Source organism: Scylla paramamosain, chromosome 25, assembly GCF_035594125.1.
Source record: "Scylla paramamosain isolate STU-SP2022 chromosome 25, ASM3559412v1, whole genome shotgun sequence".
Classification (NCBI taxonomy): Eukaryota; Metazoa; Arthropoda; class Malacostraca; order Decapoda; family Portunidae; genus Scylla; species Scylla paramamosain.
This window is the reverse complement of record NC_087175.1, coordinates 2,000,001-2,012,500: the sequence shown is the minus strand read 5'-3', so window position 1 is coordinate 2,012,500 and position 12,500 is coordinate 2,000,001. Positions and strand designations below refer to the sequence as shown.

General features: G+C 42.9%; 1 protein-coding gene across 1 annotated transcript in view; it reads right to left on the bottom strand.

Moving 5' to 3' along the window:
- Positions 1 to 12,500, bottom strand: part of LOC135113085 (myosin heavy chain 95F-like) — a 46,365-nt gene that overhangs the window by 14,546 nt on the left and 19,319 nt on the right. The window contains 17 exon segments of the mRNA XM_064028111.1: positions 1 to 102; positions 586 to 702; positions 958 to 1,082; positions 1,645 to 1,852; positions 2,172 to 2,396; positions 2,950 to 3,159; positions 3,588 to 3,811; positions 3,931 to 4,095; positions 5,480 to 5,561; positions 5,563 to 5,638; positions 5,871 to 6,015; positions 6,178 to 6,442; positions 6,861 to 7,123; positions 7,875 to 8,039; positions 8,611 to 8,740; positions 9,949 to 10,022; positions 11,603 to 11,792. The exon segment at positions 1 to 102 is cut by the window's left edge and continues 116 nt beyond it. Of these exon segments, the coding sequence (XP_063884181.1) occupies positions 1 to 102; positions 586 to 702; positions 958 to 1,082; positions 1,645 to 1,852; positions 2,172 to 2,396; positions 2,950 to 3,159; positions 3,588 to 3,811; positions 3,931 to 4,095; positions 5,480 to 5,561; positions 5,563 to 5,638; positions 5,871 to 6,015; positions 6,178 to 6,442; positions 6,861 to 7,123; positions 7,875 to 8,039; positions 8,611 to 8,740; positions 9,949 to 10,022; positions 11,603 to 11,792 (2,766 nt within the window).

Here is a 12,500-nt window from a genome sequence, read left to right as displayed (position 1 = left end):
CTGCTGCGTCAGTTTCTTCTGCACAGCTGCCAGTTCGCTGTTCAAGGCTGAGACGAGTGTGCTGTGTTCCTGGTCGATCTTCTCCCTTGTCATGGAGGTTGTCTGGTTGGGGGGGGTGAAGGAGGAAGTGAAAAATTGTGGATGAATTGGGACAGATGGTCAAGCAAGCGTTAAGATTACATGATAAGAATAGTGAAGATAGCAGTAATATTCTCTCTTATCATGGGGACTGTCTGGCTGGGGGAGGATAAGAAATAGTGGAGATTCATAAGTTGATTTTTTTTGCATAGATGGTGATGGTTGGAGAGACAGACAGAGAGAAAGTGAGAGAAGAATGATAAGGCAGGGCAGGAATGAATGCATGGTGGGTGGAGAGAGGAACAGAGAGAAAGAGACAAAAATGATTACGCAGGGCAGGAATGAATGCATGGTGGGTAGAGAGAGAAACAGAGAGAAAGAGAGAAGAATGATAGGGCAAGACAGGAATGAATGCAGACTCTCCTATTGCACTCAAGAGGAAGTTACTATGTACAAATCAAAACAGATGATGATAACTAAGAGAAAAATGACAGGATATGTTCTCACCCTTATTTTCCTGATCGCCCCGTCCATCATGGCCTCCAGCTTCCTGACGTTGGCAAGGGACGACTCTTTCTCCTTCTTCAGCTGCTGCACGGTGGCCAGAAGCTGCTGCAACTGTGTCTGTGGTGGAAAGAGCAGGAGGTGGTGAGATGGGGAGGAGGTGTGATGGGGAGATGTGATGGAGGGCAGGAGGTGGTGTGATAGAAAGCAGGAAGAGGATGGCGAGATGGAGGAGCAGGTGATGAGGTGGAGGAGGGGAAGGCGAAGAGGAGGAAGAGGTAAAGGGGATGGGATGGGATGGAAAGTTTGTGTGGAGGAATAAAACACACACACACACACACACACACACACACACACACACACACACACACACACCTGCAGTCCCTTGATCTTGAGCACCCCCATGTAGCGCGGCCGGTACTTCTTGCAGGCGTTGTACATCCTCACATTCTTCTGGATGATGATCAGCTGCTCCCGACGGTACAGGATCTTGTTCTTCACTGGAGGGAGGGAGAGGAAGAGATAGAACACTGAAACTTAACCTAGCTTGTTCATCACTGTGGCAGGAGAGGGAGAGATAGGACACTGAAGCTTAATCTGAGGTCTTGTTCTTCATGGTGACAGGAGGGAGAGGGAGAGATTGGACAGTGAAGCTTAACCTATCAGAGTGAGCAATACAGTCAGCCTGGACCAATATTCTGAAACACTACTATCACACCTCAACAGAATCTGAGTGACATGGATCTTTAAGGGTGTTTTTATATTTCTAGTAACAGATCAACAAGATTTTTTTCTTTTATGTAAGAGGGGCACCAGCCAAGGGCAACAAAATTATATTAAAAAGGCCTTCTGAGGTGCCACTCCCCAGAGTCAAGAACGGTCATCAAAAATTAAAGGATAAGTATCTTGAAACATTATTAATGGGAGAAACACTCTTGAGAACCTGACTAATCATCTCTGTGGCCTTTGAAAAATAGTCATGGAGAGACAGCAAAGTGTTTCAAAATAAGGACATGTGTTTCTGTGACAGTATGGCAGAACAGACAGACACAAGGCACTCACACTTGATGACAGAGAGAGCACACCACTGGGCCTTCTTCCAGCGTGACTGCAGCAGCCACTTCTTCAACTTGGACACCAGACGCCTCAGGTTCTCTGGGTCGCTCTTCATCATCTGGTCAAACTCGGCGAACTTGCCTGGACGGAAGAACACCTTGGTGAGGCCGAACTTGAAATCCTTGTCGTCCAAACCCAGTGCTCGGAACAGGGACTGGAATGGGGGATGGAGGATGAGAGAGGATGAGGATGGAAAGCATGTAAAAAATGCATGTTACAGTGAAGTTAGGTTTAGTTGGGTTAGGATAGGGTAGGGTAGGGTAGGGTAGGGTAAGTTAGAGTAGAGTATGGTAGGTTAGGGCAGGAAGGGTAGGGTAAGATAGTGTTGGTTAAGTTAGGTACATTAGGATAGGCTAGGGTAGGGTTATGTTAGATTAGATACACACACACAAACACACACACACACCATAATTTCTTTGCCATACACCACTAGGTAAACAAAACTAAAAACGCACACACACACACACACACACCTTACAAAACAGCCTAGGATCAAGTCTGGCCAGTTCCGGGGGCAGGTATTGCTTGTACATGCTGAAGAGGTCGTGGAAGGGAGCCCTTGATGGGTACCCCTGCTGCATCAACTCCAGCACAGAGGTCATGCCTGAACACTGCAGCTGGGACAAGATGGCGCCCCCCTCAAATTCGTGATCCACCATCTTCACGTTTGGCTTGATGCACCGGATGAAGTTTGTGCCCTGTGGAGGGTGAAGTTTGAATGAAGTTTGTGGACTGTGGTGGAGGAATGGTGGCTGTGGTAGTTGTGGTAGGGAATGTTCTGGTGATGTTAGAGGTGAATGGTTTGTGCTGTGGTGGAGGAACGGTGGCTGTGGTGAGTGATGCTTGTGGTGAATGTTTTGTTCGTGTTAGAGGTGAATGGATTTTGCTAATGGATTTTTTTTTTTTTTTTGTTTATGAAGTTGGAGTCTATGAAGTTACACAGACTGCCATGTGTAGATCTGATGGCTTCTTGCAGCTTCCCTTATGTTCTTATGTTAACTTTCTAAAATAAACTATGCAGGAAATTCTATAAATGGCACTACAACAACAGTGCCACATGTTTTTTTGGTCAACTTTTCCCTAACACATAAAAAAAAGATAAACAAAAAACACACACACACACACACACACACATACACACACACACTTTCAAAACAGACAAGCAGAGATGACACCAAGACAACACAAGCACCACTCAAATCCTGAACACTGTGACAACTAACCAAACAAATCACTCGTCCAGACACTCACAGTACTCGACAGCTTATCCATGAGTTCCTGCAGCTGCGTCTTGAACTTGGAGGCAATGGAGATGAAGGACAGCTTGCCGCGGGTGGTGTGCTGCGGCCCATCCTCCCCCGTGCCAGCGAAGAGAGCCTGGATGAAGGGGTTCTGTGCCTCCATCACTAGGGCTTCCAGTGAGGCATGAAGGGCATCATTGTTCTTCTCCAGGAACTGTGCCTGTAGGGGGATTGGAAGATTACGACTGGAAGAAGTAGGGGACACACACACACACACACACATTTATTTCACCTTTCTGTTAATCTATCACACATTAACACACATCTATTCTCTCACAAACAGACATCTATTAAATCCTTTCACTGGTAATGGCACACTTTCCTTTAAGCACTAACCACTGTGATACATCTTTCCTTGTACAGCCACACGCAAACATTGTACTGGCAGGAAATTGCAAAATCTATTCTTTTTAAGCCTTTTCCTTCTTGTAGATGCTAATAAACACTCCATTATCTTTAGTGTTACAAAGTCTTTCTACATCTCTCATTCCTTCTCATTATATCCCATCTCCTCTTCTTCACACCCCATCTCCCCTAACTCCTCAACCTACCCATCTATCACTCACACAAACACCAACACGCGCTCACCGTCTGGTAACACACTGCACCGGCAAAGTGTCTGATCAGGAACCCCTCATCATCCCTAATTTCCCGATGGTCCCTTAGCTTGCTTTTCCTGGGCAGGGCGAGTCTGAAGTGAGCTGAGTGGTTGGAGTGGACAGCCGAGGTGAAGTGAGTGTGGGACGATTTGGGAAGTTTGCTCTCCTCGTCCAGCAAGCTGATGATACCACACCCCTTGGCCTCAATGAGATCTGGTGGTGAAAGAGCATGAGTAGGGTGATGTAGGGTGATGATAAGGTGATGAGTGGGAGGGTGAAGAAGTAAAAGAAGAGAAAAGTAATGAAGAGAGAAGGAATGAGATGAGACCCACCTATGCAATCCTGGTTATCGACGTATGAAATCTTGCGCAAGCCGAGCCCTTCCTTCTCGTAAAGTGCCTGTTCGTCCTTCAGGATCCTCTCATTGAAAAACATTTGCAGCTTCTCATTGCAGTAGTTGATGCAGAACTGTTCAAAGCTGTTCACCGGGAAGTATTCTGTGTCAGGGAGAGAGAGAGAGAGAGGATGAGGGTCAGGAGTGATGTAATGAAGAGATGGGATATAGAGATAAGTAATGAGGAGAGAATGAATGAAAAGGAATAGGGAGAGAAGAGATATGGGAAGATAGAAAGAGGAGAATAATAATGAGGTGTGAGGGGAGATGGGAAGAGAAGAGATGAGAGAAGGGGTGTTGAGAAAAGGGAGGTGAGAGAGGATGAGGGGTGAGGAAAGAAAGGGGATATGGAAAAGAGGAATGAGAAGGGATGAGAAGAGAAGGAATGGTAGGTGGAGAGAAGAGAAGCGAAGGGATGCAATATGGAAAGAAGAGGAGAGAAAATGTGGAAACATGAATTGAGAAGAGGAAGGAATGAGGAGGAATGAAAATAGAAGCATGGAAGAGAGAGAAGAAATGAGAAGAAATAAAGTATGGAGAAAAATAAAGCAGGAAAAAGTAATGAAGAGAAAAGGAATAAGAAAAAATAGGAAGAAAGACAGAATGAGATGAAAAAGAATAAAAAAAAGAAAAGAAAAGATAATGAATGATTCCCTCATTGCAGACCAAGAAAGCGAGCCTTATTCTGTATTCTGTACCCTGTTCTTCCACATGTATATCAATAATAGTGTTATGTATTCTTCCATTCTCTGATACAATAGTTCCTCTTTATCTCTCATTCCTAATCATATAATTTCAGGTGACTTAAGCTCTTGATGCACTTAATCTTGGCTAATGGAGTGATAAAGGGGAGATGACAGGCATGAAGATTGCAGTTAACTATGACAAGTATACAATGTGGCTTGCAATATCCCTGTAACCTACGGAGAGGGTGTTAGGAAGATAGGGATTGTAAAGTTACGGTGTTCATTGTACCACTACGCTGTTATGTTCCCTTCTTTCTCACTCTAATACTCTTTTTTTTTTCTTTTTAGAGTTTTATCAATGCCACAAAAACTTCTTCACTTCTTCTTTCATTCACTCACTCAATCATTCACTAACCTTATCATCTATCACAAAAAGTCATCCTTTCTTTACTCTCTCTTATCACACCCCTCCCTCACGCTCTCCCTTTCATTCCTCTCTCATTCCTTCCTACCTCAATTTCTCCCTTAAACATCTCTTCTTCCTTTCTTACAGCCTATCCTTCAATCCTTTCTTCCTATCTACCTTATTATCTTCCTTATACATCATTCCTTCCTTTCCTTTTCTTTTTCTACCTTTCCTCATTCCTATCTGCTTCATTCTCTTTCTTAAATATACTTCCTTCCTTTCCTTTTTTCATCTTACTCCTCATCATTCATTTCCACACTCTAACACACCCTCTCTCTTTCATTCCTAACCCTTCACCCTCCCAACCTTTCACTCTGTCACTCTCCATCACTCACCAAAGCCAGCAATGTCCAGGATGCCGATGTAATAAGCTGAGGAAGAAAATGGGATACTCTGGTTGATGCGATGAACAATGTAGGTCAAAAAGCTTGCTGTACATGGCCTTGGCTAGGGCATCACGGGCACCACTGGCTTCGTAGATCTTGAGAGGGACCCTGTGGTGTTTCGGGAGGAAAAATGAGGGGATGAGTAAAGGTACCAAGTGAAATAGGATGAAAATGTAGTTAATGGGATCCCTTGTTGTGTATTTTTGGGTCATATTGATGTTCTTTATTTATATTTTGCTGCATTAGGCTGTTATTTCTCTCTCACATAAACAAAAGCAAGAGGAAAACACATATACACGTACACAGACACACTAATATACGTGCACACACCAATACATACATGATAACAGTGCCCTTGAGTCCTCCTTTGCTGGTTTGCATGACACGGGACAGCAGGGCCTGGTTCAGCTCCTCTGCGTCCACCCCCATGAGAGACGCTGCGGTCTTCAGGTGCCCCTCACACCCTGGCGACACCATGCACCCACCTGCCGGAGATTTGTAATAGGGTGCTTATAGAAGTGATACGGTGATGAGATGACTGTGTTTCCTGTCTCAAATCCAAACTACACCAAACCTTCCCAAATCTGTCTCATACCAAACTACACCAAACCTTCCCTTCATCATCACCACCACACACCACAACCCACCTTTTGTGTCCTCAGGGTTGTCCTCAAAGCCCACATTTCCCAGGTGTAGCACAGCAGCCACAGTGGTGTACACAAACAGGCGCTCACTCTCGCTCAGGCCAAAGTTGCCCAGAGCTTTGTCCACACTGGCAAAGTCCCTCACGTCGTCCAGAATGGGGTCCTTCAATGGCCCCTTCTTCTGGTGCATGGGGCTCTTCCTGCTGGCTGGCAAGGTCTTCTCCGTGTCCTTGCCGCAAAAGTACTGGGTGCACCCCTTCCGCAGGTACTGGGGAGCGAGAGGCAGGGGATGTGAGGGAGTAAAGGACAGAGAGAAAGATAGAGAATAAAATAGATGGTTAACTTAATCTTATATCAATAAATGTCATAATGTAAGAGTGAAACAGTGACTAAGAGAGAGAGAGAGAGAGAGAGAGAGAGGGAGAGAAGTGATGAGAGAGAGAGAGAGAGAGAGAGAGAGAGAGAGAGTGAGAGTGAGAGGAGAGAGAGAGTGTGAGAGAGAGAGAGAGAGAGAGAGAGAGAGAGAGGAGAGATGAGGAGAGAGAGAGTGAGAGAGGAGAGAGAGAGAAACACCAACCAAAACAAAGATATTTAATTCCCTATCTTCACATCTCCCTTTATTCACAAGATGGAGGCTGAACACAAACCAAAACAAAGCTAATCTCATCCACCATATTCCCACTTACATTATACTGATCAGGAGTGCCGAGTTTCAGCTTCTTCCTCAGTTCCTCAGGCGCTCCGGCACACAGCTGGTAGAAGATGTGGTAGTTCCTCTCCTGGGGCCCCTGCAGCACTATACGGGACTTCTCCAGCAGGTAGTGAGAGATGAACCCGCCCACGACGCTAAACTTCTCGTTGAAATGGATCTCGATGAACTTGCCAAACCTGGAGCTGTTGTTGTTGCGAGTTGTCTTTGCATTGCCGAATGATTCCAGCACCGGATTGGCTGTTTGAAGGGACCAAGGAGAGTGTGTGAGAGACCTGGGTTAGCTATAGGTGTGTGTGTTTGGATGTGTGGTCTCCATGCTTGGGAAAAAATATGAGGAATAGCTGGTAAGATGTTTGGTTTAGGAGGGAGAAGGATTGGTGTGAGTGACTGGTTTAGTTTAAGATGTGTGTGTTTGGATATGTGCTCTCCTCACTTGGGAAAACACAGCAAGTACTTGGGAAAAATATAATGAATGGTAAGATGTTTGGTTAGGAGGAGAAAGAGCAAGTGAGTAGGTTAGATAAATGTGTGTATTTGGAAGTACTGTCCCCTCACCTAAGAAAACATAGCAGTAAATTGAAAAGAATATGAAGAATAGCAATTAAGATACATATACAGTGCACTTCAGATCTTGCATACTAAGTAAATACACACAGAAAACACAGATTACACACCCTCACACAGATACACACCCAGTAATAATGCCCTCTACAATATCAACACACACACACACACACACACACACACACACACACACACACACACACACACTGAAGCTTATACTGAACTAAAAGAAGATACAGTTTTGGTGACAAGTATACACAAACTAAAGGAGAAATTAGAGACATGTAAATAAGGAGACAGAACCATACCAGTGTAGCTCAAGCCTTGGAAAATTACAAGCTAAACACATACACAAACACACACACAACACCCTGGAAACTACAACTACACAAACACACACAATGACAACAACAAACACACTCACCGTCAAGTATCTTCGCCTCCAGATGGCCAAGTTTGTTACCCCAGGACTCACAGAGGTAGCGCAGAATGTACTTGGTGGATTCAGTCTTGCCGGCGCCTGACTCTCCAGACACAATAATGCTCTGAGACTGTTTCAAAACCTTCATGTCTCGGAATGCCTTGTCAGCTGCAGGGAAAGAGAGTGCATTGTGTTATGGATTTAAGTTAAGGTGCTGTAACGTTGCTGTCCTGTGGTGCTGTGTTAAACCGTTTCACTGCGATAAAAAACAGTTAACCAGGAGTAATGCATGAGATCTTTATAAGCACCTACGACAAGATCAGGGATGAAAAAAGAATAGATTTTGTAATTTCCACCCAGTTTAACTGTTTGACTGCCACTTGGTACACCTTTCCCTAATCACCAATCACTCTGAGACATCCTTACTTGTTCTACAGCCACGTCCAATCTTTGAACTGGGAAGATTTTGCAAAATATGTTCTTTTTCACTGCTAACTTTCTTGTAAATCCTTATGAAGACTCTACGCATTGCTTCTGCTGCTGCTAATTGTGTTGTGTCACAGTGAAAGGGCAAAGACTGACTGATTTAAAACATTCCTGTCCTATTAGTACTAGTAGTTTATTGACAAAAACAAAGGATACAAAAAGTTACAATCTCGTTTGTCCAACTTAAATACTCGATGACATCCTGAAGAGTGGCAGCAGAACACAACAAAGCCATGATCTTGTGTGACCTCACCTATCGCGAAGACATGAGGGGGCATCTGGCCGAGTGACTTCCCCTGGTACTTCTTGATGGTGTCCAGGGAGTACAGGTTGCGGATGTCAATGTACGGGTTCACCGCTATCAGGATGTTGGCCACGTATGTCTGTTGGGGGTTGGCTAGGTTAGGTGAGGTTAGGTTAGGTTAGGTGAGGTTAGGTGAGGTTTGGTAAGGTCAGGTTAGATTAGGTGAAATTGGGTTAGATTGGGTTAGGTTAAGTTGGATTAGGTTAGGTCAGTCACGTATGGTTGGGTGAGAGTAAGTTAGGTTAGGTTGGATTAAGTTAGGCATGTCTGTTATAGATGTAATTATTAAGTAACAATATATAGGAAAGAAAAAACTTATATGAATACTAACAGTAAAAAAAAAAAAAGAAAAACATCACAAACAAAAACATTCTTACAAATATTTACACAGAAGGAAAGGAAGAAAATATTGAGGAGAGATGATGAAAGAAAAACACGAGAAAACAAGAACAGAATCAAAACAAAATAAGTAGAAGGAAAGAAACAACAGCAGAAAAAGTAACATCACAGAAACCAAACAAGACAGACACACACAAAAACAAGACAGACATACACAAAAACAAGAGAGAGAGAGAGAGAGAGAGAGAGAGAGAGAGAGAGAGAGAGAGAGAGAGAGAGAGAGAGAGAGAGAGAGAGAGAGAGAGAAACGACAGCAAAACAATATCCATAAAAACACTGATCCAACAGGCAGACAGACAGACAGACAAAGGGAGACAGAGAGAAATAGACAGATAAAACTGATTATTACTGATTACTTGAAAAAAAATAGATAGATAGAGAGGAGGAGTGATTATTAAGTAACAGAATGATGAAGAGACAGACAAAACTTAGACAGAATATATGGCAAAAACTGTCCTATATTACAGACAGACAGACATATTTAGAAAGAGGAAAGACAGGGGCAAATAGACGGACAGAAAGATAGACAAGAAATATATAAACAAAATAAAAAAACAGTGTAGAGACGACAATTAACGACAAACACAAAGAAAACGTGAGAAAATCGTAAAAATCAGCAAAGATGAAAAGAAACAAACAGAAAACAATTACAAGAGAAAAACAACAACAATAAAGAGATGAAGACTTACAGACAAACACACAAACAAATGTGGTAGTAAAAATAATAAAAAGCAAATCCGATAAAGAAAGAGAACAATAAAAAAACAGATTATTATTACTATTATTATCATTATCATCACTACTACTACTGCTACTATTACTACTACTACTACCACCACCATCACTGCCCAACATACACACAGACACACAGACATGACCTCTACTTACATAAATCTTGTCATTGCTGTAACGAAGCCTCACGTTGTTTAACAAAGTCGCCTCGTTAAGATACATGAGCGCACCTGAGAGAGAGAGAGAGAGAGAGAGAGAGAGAGAGAGAGAGAGAGAGAGAGAGAGAGAGAGAGAGAGAGAGAGAGAGAGAGAGAGAGAGAGAGAGAGAGAGAGAGAGAGAGAGAGAGAGAGAGAGAGTAGAATAAGGAGAGGATTAGAAATTAAGGAAAGAAAAGGAAGAGAAGGGAAGGGAAGGGAGGAGATAGAATAGCGAAGTAAAGGAAAGGAAAGGAAAGGGAAATATGAAAGAATAAAGGAGGAAAAGGAAGGAATGACAAAGAAAAGGGAGAGGAAAAGTAAGGAAAAATGAAAATGAAAAATGCAAAACACAAGGTAGGAAACAAAGGAAGGAAAGAAGGAAAAAGGAAGAGGAGGAGGGGAAAGAAGTTTACTTAGTTCTATACAAACATAACAAACATAAAGAGTTTAGTTCTGTACAGTTAAAAAAATAATAATAATAATAATTGTTGGGATGCAAAACAGTATGTATGTGTGTGTGTGTGTGTGTGTGTGTGTGTGTGTGTGTGTGTGTGTGTGTGTGTGTGTGTGTGTGTGTGTGTGTGTGTGTGTGTGTACAGTTTAATACTTACTACAAAGCACATTCTCTTTACTTATAAAAATTACATATATACAATTAATTTCACCTCCTCCTCCTGCTCCTCCTCCATTTCTTCTTCTTCCAACAGCTCTTCCTCCTCCTCCTCCTCCTCCTCCTCCTATTCTTCCCTGTCTAGTAATATAATTAATTAATCACTAAATATAACCAATTATAAAAAAGTTTTCAATTAAGACCAATATATTCAACTATAATCTCTCTCTCTCTCTCTCTCTCTCTCTCTCTCTCTCTCTCTCTCTCTCTATCCCTTTCAAGACAATGACCATTAAACAATACCAAGATAAGATAGGAGAGAGAGAGAGAGAGAGAGAGAGAGAGAGAGAGAGAGAGAGAGAGAGAGAGAGAGAGAGAGAGAGAGAGAGAGAGAGAGAGAGAGAGAGAGAGAGAGAGAGAGAGAGAGAGAAATATTGCAAGAGAATATGGAGAGAATAAGAAATTGGAAGGGAAAATATAAAATGAAAAAAATAACACACACACACACACACACACACACACACACACACACACACACACACACACACACACACACACACACACACAACAGCAATAATAAACATAACACTTTCATCCACCTACTCCTCCCCCACCCATCCACTTCTCCACACACCTCCACATCCACAATTATAATCCAAACAAGTGGAAAAACACAAAAAAAGCCACAAAAACAAAGCACACTCATCCACTACTCCTCTCTCATCCACCTACTCCATTCCTATCCACTCACCAATGCAGAGAGGAAAAATAACAATAAATAAAAACAAAACACTTTTATCTACCTAAAAACCTCTCTCATCCACCTATGTACTCCCCCTCATCCACCCACACCCACTCATACTCAGTTATCAACCACACACACACACAAAAAAAATAAATAAATAAAATAAATAAAAATAATAAATAAATAAATAAATAAATAAAAATCACTTTCATCCACCTACTTACTCCTCTCTCATCCACCCACTCCTCCACACTCACAGTTATCATCCACATCCTTGGTCTCATCCTCCTCGGCAGGGTATATCCGGTCGTAGTCTGCTGTGATAGGCTTGCTCCCCCTGGCCACGGGCTGAACCTGGACGCCCTCGCTGGTCAGGTCCACGATGCTGGCCAGTACAAAGCCGTGGGTCTGGTTCGGCACCCACACCTTCTGCGTGCCCTCCATGTCCTGTGGGTGAAGGATGGGTTAGGATGTGTGTCCTTTCATATCCTTAGCCAACTACTGAAGGATATTTTGTAGTAAGAGATTAAGGAAAGTAACCTAACCTAACCTCTGTGTGTTAGGATGTGGCGGTGGTGGTGGTAGGTATCCTTCGGTATCCTCGGCTTATGGAAGAATGTTTTGTAGTAAGCAATTAAGGCAAATAACCTAACCTAACTTAACCTAATCTAGTCTAACCTAACTTAACCTATCCTAATCTAGCCTAACCTAACTTAACCTAACCTAACTTAACCTAACCTATCCTAACTTGACCTAACCTAACCTAGCCAAGCCTCTCTATGTCCCATGAGTGAGGGATTGGTTAGTATGTGTTAGGATGCATGTGATAGTGGAGGGGCGGGGGTGTTCCTTGGCATCCTAAGCTTAGATTCAAAGGATATGTGCATTAGGATATGTACAGGAGTGGGTAGTAGGTATCCTTAGCTTAGATTCAAAGGATATGTGTGTTAGGTTGGGTTAGGATGCGTGTAGGAGTGGGTATCTTTAGTTAAGAGTGTGTTAGGGACATTTAGTAGGAAAATAACAAGTTTGTGTGTCTCTAATATCCTGCAGGAGGTGAAGGATTGGCAAGGGTATGTACAGGAGTGAATATTCTTGGTATATTTAGCTTGGAGGATGCTTGGTGTAGGATAAAAATGAGATATCCTGCAATGG